General features: G+C 42.1%; 1 protein-coding gene across 2 annotated transcripts in view; it reads right to left on the bottom strand.

Moving 5' to 3' along the window:
• Positions 1-22,395, bottom strand: part of RELL1 (RELT like 1) — a 161,266-nt gene that overhangs the window by 76,916 nt on the left and 61,955 nt on the right. For both annotated transcript variants that reach the window (XM_078678354.1, XM_078678355.1), the window contains exon 2: positions 11,286-11,513. In XM_078678354.1, coding sequence (XP_078534480.1) covers positions 11,286-11,513 — 228 coding nt within the window. The remainder of the gene's footprint in view (positions 1-11,285; positions 11,514-22,395) is intronic.

The following is a 22,395-nucleotide window of genomic DNA, read 5'->3' as shown; positions in this document are numbered from 1 at the left end:
GAGTTACTCCTCAGACACGAAGCTCAGATTCACCACAGCCCGAAACGAGTACATGAAGGCTATTATATCTGCCAAAGCTGCCCACTTCTCCTCACGAATCCTCGACTCAAATAATAAATCGAAAGAAATATTCACTATCATGAATGAATTGACCAACTTAGACAGTATCCGGGTAAGGATCACTCCAACCCAAACTCTCTGATTCACTTAACGATTATTTCATCGAAAAAATTGCGTCCATCAAAGCCAGTATCCCTAAACTTCCCAACACAAACTCTTCCGCTCCCCCCAAAAATCATTGCACAATCAACAATTTCCCCTTCATTAACTCAGAGACATTTCAAGAACTCCTTGTTAAAATCAAATCAGGTGCTCCATCGGACAGCTGTCCCCCGCACATACTAAAACACTGCCTCTCTGCTCTCCCACATCCTGCCCTTACCCTCCTAAATAACTCCTTATCTTCTGGCAAAGTCCCCTCAGCGTTCAAAGAGGCGACAGTAGTGCCCCTCCTGAAAAAACCAGGGGCTGACCCCACCTGCATGTCGAATTATCGCCCCATTTCCTTACTCCCTTTTCTAGCAAAGGTAATGGAGTCTTACGTAGCCAGATGTCTATCTGACTTCTTGGAGGAGTCCAGCTACCTTAAGCCCCACCAGGCAGGTTTCCGGCCTGCTCACTCGACGGAGGCCGTGGTACTTGCTGTACTGGACGCCCTCCGCGACTCCGCAGACAACTGCTCACCACAGGCCTTAGTGCTCCTGGATCTTTCGGCCGCATTCGACACGGTCGATCATACCATCTTGATCGACCGTATCCACCAGGCCGGCATCCGGGGCACTGCGGCCAGCTGGCTAAGCTCCTTCCTGGAGAACAGATCTCAGGCCATTCGTCTGAACAATCTGGTCGCCCCTAAACAAAGCATCACCTGCGGCATCCCAAAGGGCTCCTCCCTGTCCCCCCACTTGTTCAACCTCTACATCCTTCCCCTAATTTAGTCCCTTAGAGACAGGAAGGTGACGGGTCTTCAACTATGCAGACGACCTACAACTGCTCTTCACGATAAACAACACTGAGGAATCCATTGCAAACTTCCAGTCTACCATGAGGTTCATACAACTTTGGATGGACCAAGTTGAACCCGGGTAAGACTGAGCTGGTACTTACAGGAGACAGCCACCAGTACTGGGGCCCACACTTTTGGCTTCATGAGTTGGGCCCCCCCCCCCCTCTCCCTCATCGTCGGCAACGAGACTTGGAGTCACACTAAACACCGACCTATCTCTGAAAACACAAGTGGGCCTTGTAGTTTCCAAGTGCTTTTTCCAACTCAGGAAGAATAGAAAGGTCCGTCACCTCCTCACTACAGAGGCCCTCACACAGGTGGTGATAGCCACAGTCGTGTCCCACCTCGACTACGCCAACTCCCTTTACCTTGGCATGCCTCTCTACTTGCTACGACGACTGCAGATGGTTCAGAACCACGCAGCCAGACTGATCCCAAGTCAACCAAGAAGGCAATCGGCCACGCCGTTACTCAAACAGCTTTACTGGCTCCCCGTGTCTCAAAGCTGCTCCTTTAAAACGGGATGTCTGATCTTCAAATCATTATACTGCAAAAGTCCTAAATTCATAAACAATCTGATGGTCAGACACAACCCCACCCGCAACCTACGCTCAGCCCACCTCTCACTTCTCGACATACCCCTCTTTCCGACGGAAACGCACAGGAGGTTGCAGATTTGCCACACTCGCCCCTAGACTATGGAATTCCTTCCCCTTGGAAATCCAAACCTGCCCGGACCTCATGAAATTCAGAAGAGCCCTTAAAACCTGGCTCTATAAGCAAGCCTATAACTAAGTGTCCCGTCGAGTAGTGAATCCTGCCTTCTCCTATAGCGCCATGAAACCAATCGGTGTAAGTGCGCTCTACAAATTATTTTTAACATATTTTTAACATAACATGAAGAGAAAACTATTCATGTGCAGGTCTTAACTTCTGTCGTGTGACCTCCTGACTCGTGCCCCTCTCGTCAAAACCAAGAATATGTGTACAGTTCACCTTTCCCACCTTCTCTGGCCCTGGAAAACGCATGTCAGTCCTTTCTTGCTTAGACATCTGCTGTCCACACACATTGCTTGCCTTATATCACTGTGTACGGCTGAAGTTAATTTTTAGGTTTCGGCTTCACAGCTCTAGTGCTGTGGTTATGACATCTCGTGTTTAATATATTAAAAGGGGGATCTTATCAGTTTGTATCGATGAATTACTGTGTTCATTCGCTTTGTTGTGAAACTTTTTTTGTTAACTTCCCCTGGCTGCTCGATACTTCTACTAAAACTTTTCACACTGTTTAAACCCCATTCATTGTCAAGATAGATCTCTTCCCATGGAAAAGTCAAACAGCTTCTAACAGAAGGATTGAATGCTTGCTCTTTATTACCTAGTTGTGTACAGTAGATGCTTTAGCCATAGGACGTTTGTTGCATTTGCAATTCATGCCTCAGTACCTTTCTTTGTACTTAGTTGGCATTATCAGATTGATTTTTTTCAACATCATCAATTTGGTCATTATGATCAAATTCTAAATGTTGTTATACACGCTGCACGTTAAAAATAAAGTTGATATACAAGAACTATGCTATATTTGACTACTAAACAGGCAGTCACAATTGCAGTTACCCTGCAGGTAAGGGACTTAATTTGAGTGGCGCAGCAGGCGCAGTGACACTAGAACCAAAAACTCTAGGTACCCCACTAAACACCTAAAATTGCTACGTTTTACTATTAAACAGGCAATCACAAGTGTGGTTACCTTGCAGACAACAGGGTCATAATTTGAACTGTCCTACAGGTGCAGTGGCACCAGGCCCAAAAGTTGTCAGGACTCCTCTAAACACCTAATATTAATGTATTGTACAACTACACAGGCAGTTACAATTTTCGTCCCCAAAGATTCTATCTAACCTGCTGACTCCATATGTCCCCAACCGCCTATTATGCTCTGCGGAGCAGCTGTTGGCTGTGGTCCCCCGTGTGAAACGTGCTAGAGCCGGGGGAAGGTCCTTTTGCTATCTAGCCGCCAAGCTGTGGAACTCTCTTCCCGCACAGACCGCAGCCTGGATGCCCTACTTCCCTTCCGCAAGGCCATTAAAACTCTTCTGTTCCCCGTGTAATAGTCCTGCTGCCTCTGTTTTTTGCCTCCAGCGCCGGGACGCCCCTTTGCTGGGGAAGCTGTGCGCTCTACAAAATTACCTAACATAACATAACAAAATTGCGGTTACCTTGAGGTTGAAAGGAGCTTGAATTAAATGATGCATCAGGTGTAGTGGCACTGGGGTCCAAAGCTCTAGGAACCCCACTAAACCCAGAGTATTGCTAAATGTTACTACTAAACAAGACAGTCACAAGTGCATTTATCTAGCAGGCAAAAGGATCATGATTTGAATGGTGTAGCAGATGCAGTAGCACCAGGACCAAAAGCTCTAGGCACCCCACTAAACACCTTATACTGCTAAATTTTACTACTAAACAGGCAGTCACAACTGGAATTACCTTGCAGTTAAAAGGGACTTGATTTAAATGGTGCATCAGGTGCAGTGGCACTGGGGCCCAAAGCATTAGGGACCCCACTAAACCGAAATTATTGCAAAATGTTACTACTGAACAAGACAGTCACAAGTGCAGTTACCTTGCAGACAACAGTGTCATGATTTGAATTGACAAAAACAACTGTATTTGCCAGTACTGAGACGTATTAGTTGTTTGTGATACTCAGAAGAACAGAAATAAAACACGTTCTTCGGATTAATTATTTCTTGATTTAATCTATTTATTTTTGATGCAAGCTTGTTTTCAATTATTTAAGCTGCAATTTTTAGTTATTTAAACATTCAAAATTGAATACACAGGAGAAAGAAAGGAAAACAATCCTCTTTGTGTTATTTACATACATTTAGGGTGCAACATTGGGTGTGGATTCATAACATTCAGTCATACTCAAGCATACTTTGTGCAGACAATGTGGTGGGAATAAGGGGGTGGAAGGAAAAAAGTTAAATTGGTGATACAATGAAAAATTCAGATTTAAGTATATCAATGGTTAGTAGCATTTAAATATATTTACAAATAGATCATGGACTACTTTGAACTGGCCATCTGAACTGTATACTATTTGTACAATCTATTCTCATTTTTTATATGCAGATTGGCCTAATACGATGTGGTCGACGAGTTTCGAGTTCCTTGGGGGGGGAACTCTCCTCAGGACCTCTATTTCGGTTCTGTAAGACATAATGGGTGAACTTGACTTAGTGTTGTCTAAGTGGACTGGTGTCCTTAGATTCAACAGAACAGGGGCGGTGCGCTCTTACCTAAAATGGTCACTTCCTTTGTCGTGAATTGACACCAAACATGCTGTGAAAGAAATAGCACAGGATGGAATGAGTAACTCTGGACAGATGTGGCTAAAGTGTGTGTACAGGTTTGGTTCTGGGATGGATTTTGTTCTTACTTGGATGTTCTGGTGTCCAACCTCGAAATAATGTGTTGTTTGGATGCTTGGCTTGTTCGCTCGGGGGGATCTGCGCGTCTGGAATGCAAAGATGTGCAATTCACTGTTTGCTGGTGTCTGTTTATATATCTGTGGAACTTACACGGTTCAACTTGATAGGTGTGCCAGAGAGTCTTACCTTCCTTTACTAGAAGATGCTCTCTTCCTGGTTATTCAGGGCGTGGGACGGCTGCGAGTAATCTGGAATAAACAATAATAGCGTGCATTGGTGTCAAGCGGTAACTTTGAAACCGTTTTTTCTTTTTTGTTGAACGCGGTGGCCTGGCTCGATGTTGGCGGGGAGGGGTTGACTCTGCATGTTGGTGGCTGCTAATCCTGTCGGATTTCGCTAATCTAGCTTGCTCTTTGTAGTACACGTTGCGCCTTTGTGGAGTTAGATTTACCTTATATTCTGGCTCGGCCGGTTCATCGATCCGCTTTCTCCCAGGACTTCCGCATTGAATGACGTTCTGACCTTCGCTGTTGATCTCGTGGTATTTGGGTGTGGAGGAATTCTGGGATTTGTAGTTTGGCATTTTTGTAAGTCGGGTTGTTTTTCAACTGCTATGCTATGGACAGGATCGTCCCTGCAGGCTGGATCTGTGGTGGTTTGTTTAATTCTCTGGTGAGTCCGTCGGAGGCAAACTGTTTAGCACGTTGACTGCAGATTTCTTAAAGATGGAAAATTTCTGAGAGTTCATTCAATCCGTCTAAGGCCGAGTTGAATTTTATGATTAACATCGCTTCTCGTTTGGACAATTTCGCTTCTAGATCTCCTCCCCTCGCATCCTGATCGACCTTTGAAATAATGGTCCATTGTAGTTCTTGTTCTGAGTGTGTGTGTGCGTGCCAGTGGTTTACGAGAGGAGCTGATTGCACATTTTTTCTAATCCTCGATTTGTGCTGGGATATTCGATGTCTTGCTTCCTGACTTGTTTTTCCGATGTAGATTTGCCGGCAGGGGCACCAAATTGCATAAATCACATTCTTGGATTTGCAATTAGTGAAGCTTTCGTGCTTCCAAAAGATACCTTTGTGGGTGAATACATCCCCTTCTACAGTAGAATTGCAGCAGAGGCAAGTGCCGCACTTGTGATGGCCTTTGAGTGGAGGCAAGTTCACATAGTCTCGTAATGTTGTATTCCGCTCTTTTGGTAGAGCTGCCCGTACCACTTGATTTGCGATACTTTTGTCTCTTTTGAAGGCAAAGAGAGGGATTTCCTTCAGTTTTGTGTCCAAATCTTGCACTAAGTGCCAGCTGTTCTTTATTTGTTTTTTTAGCCAATTTGACGAAGGACAGTATGTGGAAACACAGACTATTCGGTCTACAGATTCCTTTTGTTTAGAGTGCCTCTCGAGGGGTCCACCATGCTCTTTTGATTGCTCTTTTCAGCATCTTTTTGGGGTACCCTCTGTCTATCAAATTGTCCTGTAGTTTACTGGCGTGGAAGAAAAATTCATCTTTGAACGAGCAGTTGCGTCTAATTCTTAGAAATTGCCCTATTGGCAGATTGTCCTTTAAGCTGCGAGGATGATTGCTAGTGTAGTGGAGTGATTTATTCTTGTCTGTTTTTTTCTTATACAATGTTGTATTTAAACTTCCTTCTGAGGGGTATATTTCCACATCCAAAAATGGTAATTTTGTATTAGAGACACAGATGCTAAACTTTATGTCTTCTGTTCTGTTGTTCAGCCATTCGTGGAATCCATCTAATTGATCTTTCGGGCCTTTCCAAATCAGGAAGACGTCGTCAATATATCGGAACCAGCATCCGATATATTGGAGAAAGGGGTTGTTGTGGTATACGAATTTTTCTTCGTATTGAGACATATATAGCACAGCTAATTCTGGGGCAAAGGGACACCCCATGGCTACGCCCTTTATCTGGTAGTAGAAATCTTCTTTGAATTTAAAGTAGTTTCTTTTTAAAGCCATGCCGGCTAATTCTAGAATGAAACTCGTGGGTATTTTCATCGGTCTGGGTCGTTTGTCTAGATATAATTCTAGTACTGCTAGTCCTTCGTCTTGGGGGATTTGGGTGTACAGTGATGTTACATCCATGCTGACCATCAGGTCAGTCTCTTCATTGAATTCCAGTACTGATATTTTGTTAATGAAGTCAGTTGTATCTTTTATATAGGATTTGACTTCAGCCATCCATGGTTTTAGAAAAAAGTCTACAAATTTCGATACAGGCTCGAATAGAGATTCGCATCCTGAGACTATGGGTCGTCCAGGCGGATTGTGTTCATTTTTATGAACTTTTGGTAGGACATAAAAAATCGCTATTCTTGGGTGTTTGTTTTGTAGATAGGCATACTCTTTCTTTCCAAGGAACCCATTTTCAAAACCAACTTGTAAAATTTGAAACAATTCACCTTGCAGTTCCTTTGTTGGATCTTTTTGGATTTTCTTGTAACAATATGCATCATTGAGTTGTCTGGTCACTTCTGTGGTGTATTCTTTGGTGCCCCAGATCACTATGGAGCCACCTTTATCTGCTTGCTTTATGACTTATGAGTGGTCATTTTTTAACGTCACAAGCGCTTCTTTTTGCAATTTGGTCATATTATACTTAATATAGCCTTGTTTTTTCTTTTCTTGTGAGTTTATCGCGGATAAAATTGTCTTTTCAAAAGTGACCACTTCCTTTGGTATCTTGTTAGTTGGTGGGCAGAAAGTTGAAGGTTTTTTAAGACCTGTAGTTTCCATATTTTCTACTGGTTGTTGACCTGAGAAAAAAGTTGTTAGTCTAATCTTGCGACAGAAATTGATGAATTCTGTTTTCAATAATACGAAGTTTGTAGGTCTTGTGGGCACAAAAGAGAGTCCTTTCTCTAATGCACTTAATTCTGTTGTTGTTAGAATTTTAGATGATAGATTATGTATCGATGTTGCATTTAATTTCTGTATGTCCGTGTTCTTGTTGATATCTCCCATGGGGGGTCGTTGAATCGTGTTTTCCCACGTGTTTTTGGTTGGCCTCTCCCTAAAAAAGGTTGTTGTTGTGCTTGTGGATTTGACTGGAAATTTTGTTGGAAATTCCCTCGTCTATTGAATCCAGACCTGTTAGTACTATTATCTGTATCGCTGACACTTGATGCCGATGATGTGTCTGAGAAGGTAATAAAATTTTGTCTTGATCTACCTTGATGATCTGTCAGGTAGCGTCTTGATTCAGTTCTTGAATAAAAATCCTGTTGTAGATAGGGATATGCTTTTTCTAAAGAAAAACTTTTTTTGTCCTTTTCAAATTTGGTTTCTTTCTGATTTATGGTGTAATCTTTAAATTCTAGGATGTCTTTATCAACTTTGTCTAATAAAGCTTTTGAATCTGTGATGAGTTGGTTTGTTTTAATTTCTGATTCCAATTTCTCTATTTCCAAGAGTTGATCCTTAGAAAGTCGTTGTGCTGTCTCCACAGTCAGGACCATGAGGTCTCTGCTGCACTTGGTTTCTATGAAACTGTATCCTTTTTTATAGGTTGGATCCTCCGTGAAAATCACTGGCACATTGCGTATTATCAGTCCATTGGGAATTGTCCCTGCACGTAGATGTTGTATTAAGTAATGTCCGTGTAAATCTGTGCGTATTTGTTTCTTTTTCAATCTGATCAGTTTTTCAGACTCGTTGTTGATTTTAGCGGTAGAGCTGAGCGCCGCTGAACTGAAGAGTGGGGGGTTGCTGATTAATTTCTGTATGTGGTCTTCGCTGTAGGCGAAAGTTTCATTCTCTGACATTATATAATAATGTCAGTGACTCTCCCGCCCTGTGTGATTATTATGATGTAGGCAAGAAATGTAGTTGGAAAAAATAGAAAGAAAAGGTTTTTGTGAAAAGTGCAACCGTGTTCTCTCATTCAACTTTTATCTATCCTGTGGGTGTTTAGATACACAGTACCTCGGGGCGTGGGATCCTGGAAGATAAACCACAGTTTATCTGGTGGAACCCCTGGAAGGTTGGGGGTACCGCCCTCTTAAGAACACAAAAGTTGAAAACTCACCTCTTCAGGCACCTATTTCAGACAGGCTGACTTCTCACCCCTTCCAATAGTTCTGCCTCCCCTCTGTTCTTTCCTCATATATATCCCCAATAAGATTTGCCCCTGTATAGAGCTGATGGTAGCCAGCTCGGGTTCACTACATACGTACATAGATACTAGTCATCTCAGGTTCTCTATTCCTTGGGCATGCAGCAGGAATACCTGGCTTTGGGGGTCATACCAAGCAGCCTGGTGGTGCAAGTCTTTCTAACTGAAAACAGGAGGCAACTTTCAGTTCATCCTGCTTCAGCTCCTTGCAGTACTCTTATTTCGAAGACCTCATCTTCCTCAAGCTAGGGTACCTCCAGCATCCTTCCTCAGAAGTTTGACAGATTTGTCCCTCCCTCAAAAAAGACTCACGGCAATTGTTCTCGTAGCAGGCTGTAGAACGTCTAGGAATTCCTTCTCCATAACTTGGCAAAGGTAAGCTAGCATTAAGGACACCAACTCTGGCACACAAAATGGTTTCTTAGTTTCCATTAGTTTGGGATTCTGTATCTTGGCTTACTGGTTGGTAGTTTTTGCCCATGCTTCATTAAATATGTAGACTGAGTTTGTGCATTCTAAAAGGTACAGCTCCAAGACCAGCTTTGGTCAGTTCTTGCTTTTTCCTTATTCCTTTCTGGCTGCTCCAGCCATTGTCTCAGTCTTCGGGAGTTAGCAGGAAGGTGGGGGAAAGTTGGGAGTTTCCTTTTATGGGAAACCCAAAACAAATCCACAAAGGGAGGGAAAGGTTCTCCTGTTTAGCTGCCAGTTAACTAGCTGCAGCACTTCCAGGGACAGTAGGGTAGAAGGAGACAAGGGCTTTCTCTACATTTCAACCCTTACCTTCCTAGAATCTGGTGTACTGCAGAAGTCTTAGGAATGCACTGGGAGAGCCCTGCAATTTACATCTGCTTACTGGCAGGTATCTTCCAAGCCTCAATCGTATGTTCCACTTGCATACTGGAAACAAATGGCTAGCAGTGGACCAACAGTCAACCACCACAAACATGCTTCATACTCCTCCTACCAAATGAGCATGCATGTACACATGCAACATGACATCCATGTCACTCATGGATGATGTGAAGGATCAGATTGCAGGGGGATGGCAGACTACTTTGAACATGGGAAACCAGTATGCTGCCTCCCTTGTCGAAGCATAAAATATATGTGAACCATCGTTCAACCATTTTGAAATAATCCTCCATTTTATATCTGCCGGTAGACTGTTTACAATATGCCCGTGTAATAGAAGCTTGTTGACATAAAATTGTAAGTATCCACTCTGTGATCAAGGACTGTGGGAAATGCAGGTGCAGGCATGGAAAAGCTGCCTTATTAAAGGAATGTTTGATTGGGGCCTTGTGCCTTGAAAACTCAGCAATCGTGTGTGAAAGACCCTCCATTTCATGTATTTACAAGGTGCTCTTGCAAAAGTGCTTGATGTGACTAAAAACGGTATACTTTCTTTTTCTCGTGCTTGCAAATGTGAGCACGAAGGTAGGTGCAAGACATAACCAGAATGTGGCCTTGGGTTGGGGGAGGAGGGTGCATTGACTGTTTATATCCTTTCAGATAATTATGCTTTCATACCCTGCACCATCCAACATATTATTTCTGCTAACCCCACTGGTAGATCTCCACAGCCCAGTGAGCTGACAGTGGTCACACTCATAGAAAGGAGGATTACTTAGTGTGCCCTTTGAGACCACAGGTGCTTAAGCAACTATCAACAAACATTAGATGTCTTCTCCAGAGAGGGGCACACATCTCCAGAGCCATTGAAAGAGACCTTTTCCATCCCAACAAGATTCATTTCATGTAGTGAGGTTTCCATTTTTTAACGATTTCACATAAAATAAACATGTGGCTGAAAGAGTTCCAGTAAGCGATTTAGAGAAATCTTTGGTGGCAATACTGCGACAAAATTTAGTTATGGAACATAATTCCAGACTAACCAAACACAAAGAGCCTGATTAAGATTTCGGCTGGCTGGTTACTCCATCAAAACATTGACGGATATTCCACCCTCCAAAATATAAATCCAATAGGATATTATGGGATTAATATTTCGGCGGACGGGATATCCCTCACCATTGTGATGGAGTAACCCGTCCACCGAAATCTAAATCAGGCCCCAAGTTTCACAGCATCATTACTTGAACTGTATTTGCATTCCCCAATATAAAGATTTGCATTATCACATGTATTAATTGGAAACAGCAATTTGTGCAGTTTCACTGAGATTATAATGTAAGAAATTCCATCTAAGTTACCTGTATTGCATGTTCTACAGAGAACGATGCATCCATCACGATACTATGGTTTAGTCATGTCGAAGGAAATTTGTACCAGCTTTCTTTTATTTTCAAAACTATTTTCTGGCTAAAGTCTAGAAAAGGCTCAGTCATTATCTGCATCATTTGTCAGTTGTTTTTGGCTTCCGACAGATAAAATGTAACAAGGTAATAACATTTATTGGCATGTTGATAGATTAACCTTAGAATCCACTCTTTTAGCATTGTGTTGCACAGAAAAAAAACTAGTAAACCAGCTAAATAATCTATCCATTCTTCTTATGTTTTTGTAGTTCACCCGCTTTTGGAGCGAATACCAACCCTTCCCTTATTCGGCTCAACCTTCAAGAGGGAATGCTGGACTCCAATGCACAATCTCGTTTCACAGCATTTTCCAGTACTCTTACCTATCTTTTCTCCTACTTTTTTTTCCTCCTCTTCATGTCTCGATTCTGCTTCAGTGGTACAGCGATATCCCCTTTTCTTCAGTAAGTGACATACAAGAAAGCCCAAGAGACCCATAAGAAAGAAGACGGGAACCAATATAAAAGCAACATATTCTGGCTTCCCAGGGTCGCTGGCGGCGGTGTCTTTAGGATCAATACCATGGCTTTCCAAAGGATCAAGGAATGGATCTGTTGAAATAAAAATGACACCATCAATCATAAGAATCAAAATTGAAGAGGCACACAGAGGACTTTGTATTTTTCAAACCCTTACACCAGTCACTAAAGAAGACTGTCAATTCAAAGGCATGGATATCGAAGCCTGAACAAAGTCGCAAACATCTGACCATTACTTTTGTTTTGTTTTTTACATCAAAGAGTACCCACCTATACACTGTCAGGGTGGGTGCAGCATTAAACCTCCCTCAAACACAGTGAGTAAAGTTTATTGGGGGTAAAGCATCACTACTGAGACACCCTCCCCCCCCCCTCCCACCCTCCTCCTTTTATCTCATTCTGCGGAGGAGAAACTGTTGTTTTTAAAGGGAGGGACCCATGCAGCGCATCCTCTTCTACCCACAATCTCATCTAATTCAGAGCCCCAAAGATGAACAAAAACAAAGATACAGCCTCAACAAGTTTTTTTTAGTTTTTTTTTTTTTTAGAGAGGGTGAGGTTGGTGGGGGTAAGTGGCAGAAGTAACGGGCAGGCAGTTCTCTGAGTGAGGCCCAGACTCTTTTAAGGCCCCACCCCCCTCCCCACATAGTGAAAAAGTTTTTGAAGTTTGCAAGTGTGCTATAAAAATAAACCATAAACTGAACAGTGGACAAAGAAAACAAATTCATAAAAGTGTATGAGTTAAGAAAACGTTATTGCCGCAGTATAAAGATAATCATATTGTAGTGACTGGAAAGTGAAAAAATAACCATTCTGGCCACGAATTTAGGAAGTGGTATGATTGGTGTGGATGCAGCAGAATACCACGAAAGAGACCAACTATTGAGGTTGCTTGACCCTTGTAAGACTTGGCTTTTTCGCCTCCTGTTTATGACCTTGTTTTTGTTGGTTTTAGGACTCAGGGCACTGTACCACTGCTATTCAGTGCCAAAGTGCATATGCTCTCCAAGTAAATTGTGTTATGATTGGATTTCCATGAGTGGCTTATTTGATTTACTACTACGTCCCTAGTAATGTGCACTGTGTGTGCTCAGGTCCTGTAAATCAAATGTTGCTAGTGGGCTTGCGGCACCGATTGTGCCACCCAAACAAGAAGCCTTTCAAAGGGTTCTCAGACCTGCCACTGCAGTGTCTGAACGCAGATTTTAACTGTCACGTCGACCTGTAAGTGCACCCACTTGCCAGGCCCTAGCCGTCCCTTTACTCACATATAAAACACCCCGAAGGTAGGCCTAGGTACCTCTGTGGGAAGGGTGCCTTGTGGGGTAAAGATAGGTCATGTACTGGTGTATATTACGTGTCCTGATAGTGAAATACTGTGCATTTCGTTTTTCACTATTGCAAGGATATCTGTCCCATAGACTAACATGGGAATTGCTTTGTAACATCTTACAGGCATTACTTTTCATTGGGACAAGATAAAGAAATGGAGTTTAGGCGTCCAGAACTTCGGAATTTAAAGATACGTCTTTTAGTAAAGATGATTTTTATATTATGAGTTTGAAAATGTCATTTTAGAAAGTGGGCTTTTTCTTGCCATCCTGTGTGTTTCTGCCTTTTGTGACAGGAGCAGGGGATGTGCATTCACACAAGACAGATACAAGGGTGGGTTGTGGTATGTCCTACCTTTCCTGGGTGACTCATAGCCAGGTTGAATAGACCTGCAGGCATTTAGAGTAGTGGGAGGAGTTGTTGCTTGCACCTGAATAGACTATAGCTGCTGCTCACAAAGCTGTTTCCACCTCTCGTGGTGAACCCGGCCTGAGCCAGGATGAACTTGTTTATGTGTGCCAGAGGAACTTTGTTTGTACACCTTCAAAGGAAAATGTGGTAAAAATATAGGGGCCCTGACCCCAGACCTTTAGATTACTGCTGGACCAAGGAACCTGCCAGGAAAGGAAATCTTCTGAGTACCGACTTCTGGAACAGGAGGCTTCAGTTGCCACAGAAGAGAAAAGGTAGCCCGATGCTGTAAACGATGCTGCTGCCGGCTCCGTGACCTGTAGTCACCGCAGAGGGCACCACTGCACTTCGCAAGACAACCTTGGTCTCACCAATGCCGCCACCGAGTATCTGCTTGCACCATGGCCTGTGGGCACCACACTCCGCACTGCTTCGCTTCACACTGCTGCCCCAGTATCCCCGACAATGTCGCTGCCTGCACCGTGACTTGTGGACACTGCTTGTGAAGAACACAGATCACCTTCCCGCTTCGCACTGCAGCCCTGGTCTCACTGCCACCGCTCCAAGCTGACATTGATGCTGCTGCCTGCATCATGGTTTGGGGGCACTGCTCGTAAGTTACACAACATACCGCACCGCAGCCTAGGCCCACCGATGCCAGCGACATCGACTCCCCTTTGTCAACTGACGCTGCTGTCTGCACCACAACCTTCCTGCACACCGCATTGCCCAGCCTTGCAATGCTGCCTTGCGTCTACGGACAACAGCACTTCAGTAACGACTACACTGTTGCCTGCACAGTGACCTGTCAGCACCACAATGAGCATCGCCCCAATTTGCACTACAGCCCTGGTCTCACTGACACCGCTGCATGACTGTCACCAAGCCGCTGCCTGTACTGCAAACCTGAGGGCACTGCATGTTGCACAGCTCCGCTTCACACCGCAGCCACAACACCTCCTGGTGCTCCTGACTTCAAACTCACGGAGTTTGACCTGCAACACATGTGACTTCAAGGGCCCAGAGACTTCTGCAATGACTTCCGGAACCGACGCCTGCCGACATCGCTCTTCTGGAGCTCGCCCCAAGGTCCGACGCCCTGAATCGTCAAAGGTTCTGTTTTATGGGTTTCCCCAAAACCAAAAAATAGTTTTTAAATGACGACTGGTGCAAGTCATGCAAACATCTGACAGAGGCAGCAATCCGAACATAGTTCAGTCTCGTACAAGTCAACACCAAATTGTGCAAAGAGCTAACTTTACTAGACCTAGACTACAGAAGAGCAGACGGATTGCTGATGATAGTGGTCTAAGGAGCTGAACACAGCAGGAATATTTGGTATATATTTTAAGGGGTTGCCAGTCGTTAAAGACATTTTGAAAGGGTGCTGTTGATCTCCTCTTAAGAGTACTGAAGATAGAGATAACACCACTGGTAGCACTGTTGTGGATATGGAAAGAGCAGACTTTGTCCAAATACACTATCTTGTTTTGCAACACAGCCCTGTTGGCGGCAAAGCAAGACATGGTCAAGCTCTGGGGGATTAAAACCCCACTGAGGGTCACAAAACTTAGACTGGTGCATGCAGCCGAAAGATTTGATTAAAAAAACAAGTGGATGCCTTCGGAAATGCAAAACTATATGGGACAAATGGTAAGACCGTGAAGCGATGGACTGAGAGACACTTTGGAAACATGGAGGATGTGGGGAAGGGAGGTAAAGTAGTTGACGTAGGATGCGGGTGGGAGGGATATTTGGGAAATACTAATGGAGTCAGCCATGCAGGTAATATAGACGTTTTCAGCCATAAAATGCGAGACTGGTTGGGCGCTAGGGGGCGCACAGCGGGATGGCTGAGTAAAACCTCAGCTCCGCCGGACGGCTCTTAACATGCTGTCTGAGCCGGTCGATAGCCCCTCCTGACCGCCGCAAACCGACGGATCGATGGTGCGAAGACACCCATCACTTGATGTAGCGCTCTGAGGACAGCTGCATAGAAGCTGACGCCCAAAAACTGCGATAAATGCGGGGGTGATCGGAGCAGGCTACAAGATGGCGGGCGATGAAACGAGGGACAGGCAGACCTCCGCAAAGCGACGCGCCCTGGGCCCATAGGCGGCTCATCACAGCGGATTGCAGGCACAGGCAGTAGATTCGGTGGATGTGCCGGTGAAGTGTGCAGTAAGGAGCGATGTGGAAAACTTTTTTTTGTCTTTTACTAAAAACGGCTTGGCTCTTTTAAGAAACTTCAGTCCCGGGACCGCAAAATGGCGGCGCCCATCGGCATCACACAGCCCGGGAGTGCTTGACCCGAGGTAAGCGCTGCACAGGATCGTCTGCTGCGCAGGGAGAGTCCCAACATCAGCGCGCTGGGGTCGGAGAAACCTGGGATCACTCGTCCAGGGTGCGGAGCTTCTCTGTGGAGTGCGCGGAGGGGGGAAATAGCGCGTGGATACGGAATCAGCGGCCCCTGAAATGCTAATGGGCACAGAGACTGCAGGGTAACGATTGCCATGTGCTCTACACTGTTCCGGACACCTTGCCCCCAGATTACAAGTTGTGCTGCCTCCCGGTGCTGAGGGGAATGTCAACGTAGACATCACAGCTAATGTCGGTTGCTGCAGGTACACGGAGGTGTAATTGAACTGATGCCTGCTGCCTCAGGAGTTCACTGAAACACGTACAGGGTTATGAACATAATTGTAGTTGCGGTAACTGTTAAGATTAGAGCGCACTGCAGGTAAAGGAATGTCAAAACAGATTAAATATAGTAAACGTGGTGCTCAGTCGAGAAGGTCGGTTACCACGACCAATTATAGATGCTAATAAGTAGCACTACCAAAATTATTATTTTACAACGAGCACTCAATAACATTCCATAACAGTCTTAAATTGTTACAAGTTTTATTCTTATTTGTTTCCAATTATCTTCTTCATTGGAGAAAGTTCCATTTGTAAATATAATCTTCGGTTGACAAAATTTCATGCAGCCTCGATATACAAAATTTTCCTGCAGCCAACACGTGTTTCGTCTGGTCAGATTTGACCTACGACTTCCTCAGGGCTGCAACCCAAACAAAAATGTGATATAACAGACCAGTATATAAATGTTATAACAGATGTCAATAGTAAATGACAATTAAGTAGTGCAGTTGTACAAGGGAGGATTCCCTAGTTTATGTGTATATATAGCAAGTTGGTACAATATTTGTACAGGCTCACCACCAAAAGAAAAGATAGAATTACCCATGTGAGTATTGATAAAAATTATCTCTATTTTTATAAAGATAGTTAGTTGAGAGATAGAGTTTATTATTGGTTAGTAAGGGTAAAATGACCATGTCGCAGGGTTTCATACCTCTACTCTTCCAAAGTAAATAGAAGGTGGCCTCAAATATGTTACTCCGACCTATTGAGACAATATTTATTGTCATTCCAATTCCTATATCTTAGATCATGTGTCTACTACAGGTTAGTTACCGAAGTATAACAGTATCTTACCTAGTTATTGGGGTTTTCTTGCTCTCCCTTATATAGCGAATAATGGTGTACTTTGATCGTATCCTAGAACCTATTAAGACGAAATACCATGTTAGCAGCCGTCCTGCACGGGTACTAAGCGAGTGACGCAATTTAACTGTACCGGATAATAATAGAGGGGTTATCTCACCTCTGATGTAAATTCTAATAGTAGTAATCGGATGTCTTAAGGTAGCGTCCAGGTTTCCCTGATATTCCATATAGTAATAAATGTATCTCATATCGTCACCTGTAAGGACGATATATGATAATGTCAGTTATACTACTTATGTGCGCTAGATAGATAGAACAATTCACTATGATAGTGATTGAGGGAAAATCTCACCTCATTGGCATGAACGCGTGACTTATACACTTCTCATATTGTATAACGTCTTGGTTTCCCAACTCTGTCTGGTAGTCTGGGTGATGTCTTGTTAGCGTCTGAAATAACGAGAGGCTGAATTAGCATTAATAATTATTATTTAAAACGTATCGTTTTAGGTGGAGCTACTATCGGCGTTCTTACCTCTAGTGCAATATCTTGCACTTGAATGCGCGTCTTCGTCGTGGCGTTCTGCGTGGACGCCATCTTGGAGTTCCTATTTATACTACTATTGAAGTCACAGGGCGCCATATTAGACTAGCATCGTATGTTATCTCACCGTCGTGGCATTCTGCGTGGGCGCCATCTTGGAGTTCCTATTTATACTACTATCTAAGTCACGGGGCGCCCTCTTAGTTAAACTAGCATCGTATGTTATCTCAGAATTACTCATACACAAGATCCTATCGTTACTAAAATTTCATAAGCTGATAGTATTTTGAGATGGATTACATGTATTGGCGTAAAGTACAACTGACTATATTATTTTTATATATTTGTTATTAAACTACAAGCAACGGTATGAAAATAGTAGAAAGGTCGTTCCGCTTAGTCATTCAAAATTGTCATTATTAGAATATTAGTGTTCGAGAAGATGTCACATAAATATGTAGATGAGATGCATAATGAATCTCGTCGCCATCTTAGAATGGTCATGAGTATAATACAAAGTATTACTTACAATTATGCATTTACATCGCTCGCGTACCCTTACATTGTGATTACTGTTATAATACAAGTAGGAAGGATATTAGTAGATCACCCCGCTACATAGCCTTAGAATTATTAGTATAGAGGTATATTTACCATAGGATAGGGGGGGAAAAGTTAAAGGATATGGGTTCATATTTCACAATAGCTTTCCTGTTATATCAGATTACAAGAAAAACGTTTATCAAAGTTGGTTATCATTCAAGAAGTAGCATATAAACAACTTAGTTGTCTGACTGATAATACCAGTAATCTCAAAAGTTAAAGTATAACTCACGTTTCCTCAGCCTTATCAGTAGAATTTGTCATCTCAATAATAGTATTTTTTATAAATAAACAATATTGATGAGTTATAATTCACATCAGTGTCAGAAAGAATTCAAGGTCTTAAACATCTACAATTCTATAAACAGTAGTTAAAATAATTCTCATATATTTTTCATAACTTCACAGATACAGTAATAAATGGTCTTTCCACTTCACATTTAATCATTTCCCAGGAAGAACTCATATTCGTTATCCACATTTAGGCCCTTTTCTACCGCTTTAAGTTTGATTAGCCAAGTTACTTCCTTCCTCCTGAGTGCTAGAATTCTATTCCCTCCTCTTGGGTCTGATTCTATATGATCAATACCATGATAACTGAAACTATGTCTGATACCATCAGAGGAGTTTCTGATCAGGTGGGATACGGTTGGGTACCGTGTATCACCCTGTTTGATTGCTCTAAAGTGCTCAGACATCCGGTCTCTGAGTCTTCTTTTGGTACTTCCAACGTATATTTTACCACATCTGCAGGCAATAACATACACAACAAAAGTTGTATCACAGTTTATAAATTTCTCAATTGTATAAGTCCCTGTGTCATTATAACTGAAGCAGATAACTTTTTTCTCTGCCCATCTGCATGATGGGCATCTTCCACATTTATGGAACCCTTTAAATTTTGATTACCAGTCTTTATTCACAGTTCTCTTAGGATAGCTAGGGCTAAGCATATTTGCAAGTGTCAGTACTTTTCTGTATGTTATGGATGGGTTACAAGAAATGTATGGATTAATATCTTGATCTAATTTTAACAAGGACCAGTGTTTCTTGAGGATTGTGTACAATTTAGCACTCTCTGTGCTATAATTTGTAATTAATCTCACTTTAGTTTCTGAGTCTGGGGTAGATTTCTTAGGTTTGTCTAACAAGGTTGTTGTACGTTTTAATTTCTTAGCTCTTGTCACTGCTGTGTCTATTATCCGTTTCTCATAACCTCTCCTTATAAAGCGATTAGAAATGTCTTTAAGATTAGTTTCAAAATCTTTATCTAAAGAACAGTTCCGTCTGGCTCTCACCATTTCTCCATATGGTATCGCTTTCAGTTGATTTTTTGGGTGACAACTTTCGGCGTGGAGTACTGCATTGCAGCTTGTCGGTTTCCTGTACATTTTACTCTTGAGATGACCTTCTTCCACAAAAAGCTCTATGTCTAAAAATGTAATCTTGTTATGATCATATTGGGTAGTGAATTTTAAGTTATAAGGATTGTCGTTAAGGTAGTCAAAAAATCCTTTAAGTTGCTCAACTGTTCCAGTCCATACTAGAAGGCAGTCATCAATGAATCGACCCCAGTAGTGTACATGCTGGATCCATTCACTGTTACTTTGCCCCCAGATTCGCTCCGCCTCGAACCAGCCCATGAATAGGTTGGCGAAAGACGGAGCGAATTTGGCTCCCATCGCGGTCCCGAGTTCTTGCCGGTACCAGCTGCCATCAAATAAGAAAACATTATTCTTGAGTACAAGTTCTGTCATCTTAAGTAACATTTGTGTGTGATCATACAGTTCTGCAGTTCTTCTGCTTAAAAAGAAGTCCAGTGCCTTAATTCCCATGTCATGATCTATGTTGGAATATAGGGATACTACATCCAATGTAGCTAATATCATACCTTCATCCCATGGCATATCATTTAATATATTCAGTATATGCTTGCTGTCTTCAACAAAAGAGGGTAAGTTATAAACGTATTCTCTAAGAAAGGTATCTATAAATTCTGAGAGATGTTCAGTGGGTCCACAAATGCCAGAGACGATCGGCCTACCAGGCGGTCTGTCTCGGCATTTGTGGACTTTTGGGAGTCTATAGAGACAAGGTGATCTGGGATATGTAGTTTGAAGATATAGATACTCATCTCTATCTATTAGGGATAAATCATACCATTCCCTAACTTTGGTATTGATGGTCTCTATAAGGTTTTTCATTGGATTAGTCTCAAGTTTGGTATAATATCGACTATCATTTAGTTGGGAAAGGACCTCATTTTTGTAGTCAGTAGTATTCTGAATTACAAGGTTACCACCTTTGTCTGCTCTGCGTATTATAATTTCCTTATTATTCATAAGTTCAGTTAGAGCTTTCCTCTCTCCAGATGATAAATTATCTTCTCTTGGTTTAAGAAACCTGGGTACTTGCCTATCTAGTTCTCTATCTATATCAGTACTTACTGCCTTAAAAAACACATCTATCGTGTTATCTTGTGATAATCTGGGAGTCCATTTAGATCGTAATTTCAAGCCACTACCTTCAGTTATAAACCGTTCTACTTCTAACTCTTCAAGTAACCTTGATAGTGTAACAGGATCTTCTTCACTTTCTGTCAAAGACAGAAGAAGTTGTGTATCTTTAAATTCTTGTATCGTAAGATTACTAATCCCTCTTTTTGTTGATACAGCCTCTTTATTCGGGATATTAGCAAAATATTTCTTAAGTTTAAGTCTTCTAATGAATTTAAAGAGGTCTATTTTTGTCAATACCCAATCTTGCCTCCTTGCTGGACAGAAACCTAAACCTTTTTTGAGAACATTAGTCATATCATGTGTAAGTTGCAGGTCTGATAAGTTTATAACTTCAATGTCACTTACATTAGAGTCTTCATCTAGGGCTGTTTCCAGGATCTCAGGCTCCTCTTTATTCTGGATCCTGGATCTCCCACTTCCTCTCCTACCCCTCCTTGTCCTCTTACAGTAGTATTCCGATTTCTTTCTGTGTCTCGGTTCCCCCTTCGTAGACGTTGAACCTCTTCTAAAAAATTGTTTTCTAGTGTTGCAGTAGCGACTGGTGTATCTTCATTTTCATCACTTGAAATATTACTAGAGGAGGCTTCTATCTCACTAGGAGGTGTGACACTGCCTGTAGATTTTGTTTTGGTAGGTTTATTCATCAGATAATCGAACCGTTTAGCATAAGTGTAAACTCTCCCTGCACGGTAGTCATTTTCATCTCGTTTTATTTTTCGTGCTTTTCTCCTTTTAATATCTTGTTGAACTTCATTTAAGATCTCATCCATGATAGTATAGTTTTTGATCGTGGCTTCAGGGAGGTTCAGTATTTTAATTTCATCCTCAATCTTCTGTATTTCTATAAGGAGTTTGGCTATCTTCCTTTCTGCATTATCAATCAGGATTTTCATGAGATTACGTGAACTATCACTCAACTCCTTTTCCCATATATTATACAGATCTGGTTCTAGGTCTTCATATGCTGGTATAATCTGTGATCGTAGACCACGAGGTATTCTATTAAGTGTCAGGTATTGTTTAAGGGTGGCAGCGTCCCACCATTTATTAAGTTCTTGTCGTTTGAGTAATTCCAGCTTTTTAAATTTGGCACCGAGTCCCTCTTGTTTCATACTACCAGGAGGTCTAACTGCTGTACCTATAGAACCTCCTGCCTTCAAACTGCTAAATAAATCTTCTGCCTCTTTTTCCCTATTCATATTTCTTTTGCGGCTGCTCTTATTAACACAATTATTAATTGTAGTTGCGGTAACTGTTAAGATTAGAGCGCACTGCAGGTAAAGGAATGTCAAAACAGATTAAATATAGTAAACGTGGTGCTCAGTCGAGAAGGTCGGTTACCACGACCAATTATAGATGCTAATAAGTAGCACTACCAAAATTATTATTTTACAACGAGCACTCAATAACATTCCATAACAGTCTTAAATTGTTACAAGTTTTATTCTTATTTGTTTCCAATTATCTTCTTCATTGGAGAAAGTTCCATTTGTAAATATAATCTTCGGTTGACAAAATTTCATGCAGCCTCGATATACAAAATTTTCCTGCAGCCAACACGTGTTTCGTCTGGTCAGATTTGACCTACGACTTCCTCAGGGCTGCAACCCAAACAAAAATGTGATATAACAGACCAGTATATAAATGTTATAACAGATGTCAATAGTAAATGACAATTAAGTAGTGCAGTTGTACAAGGGAGGATTCCCTAGTTTATGTGTGTATATATATATAGCAAGTTGGTACAATATTTGTACAGGCTCACCACCAAAAGAAAAGATAGAATTACCCATGTGAGTATTGATAAAAATTATCTCTATTTTTATAAAGATAGTTAGTTGAGAGATAGAGTTTATTATTGGTTAGTAAGGGTAAAATGACCATGTCGCAGGGTTTCATACCTCTACTCTTCCAAAGTAAATAGAAGGTGGCCTCAAATATGTTACTCCGACCTATTGAGACAATATTTATTGTCATTCCAATTCCTATATCTTAGATCTAAGAAAGAAATGTATGGATTAATATCTTATCC

This window comes from Lissotriton helveticus, chromosome 2_2, assembly GCF_964261635.1.
Source record: "Lissotriton helveticus chromosome 2_2, aLisHel1.1, whole genome shotgun sequence".
Lineage (NCBI taxonomy): Eukaryota > Metazoa > Chordata > Amphibia > Caudata > Salamandridae > Lissotriton > Lissotriton helveticus.
The sequence above is the reverse complement of the archived record's forward strand: the minus strand, read 5'-3'. Positions and strand labels throughout refer to the sequence as shown.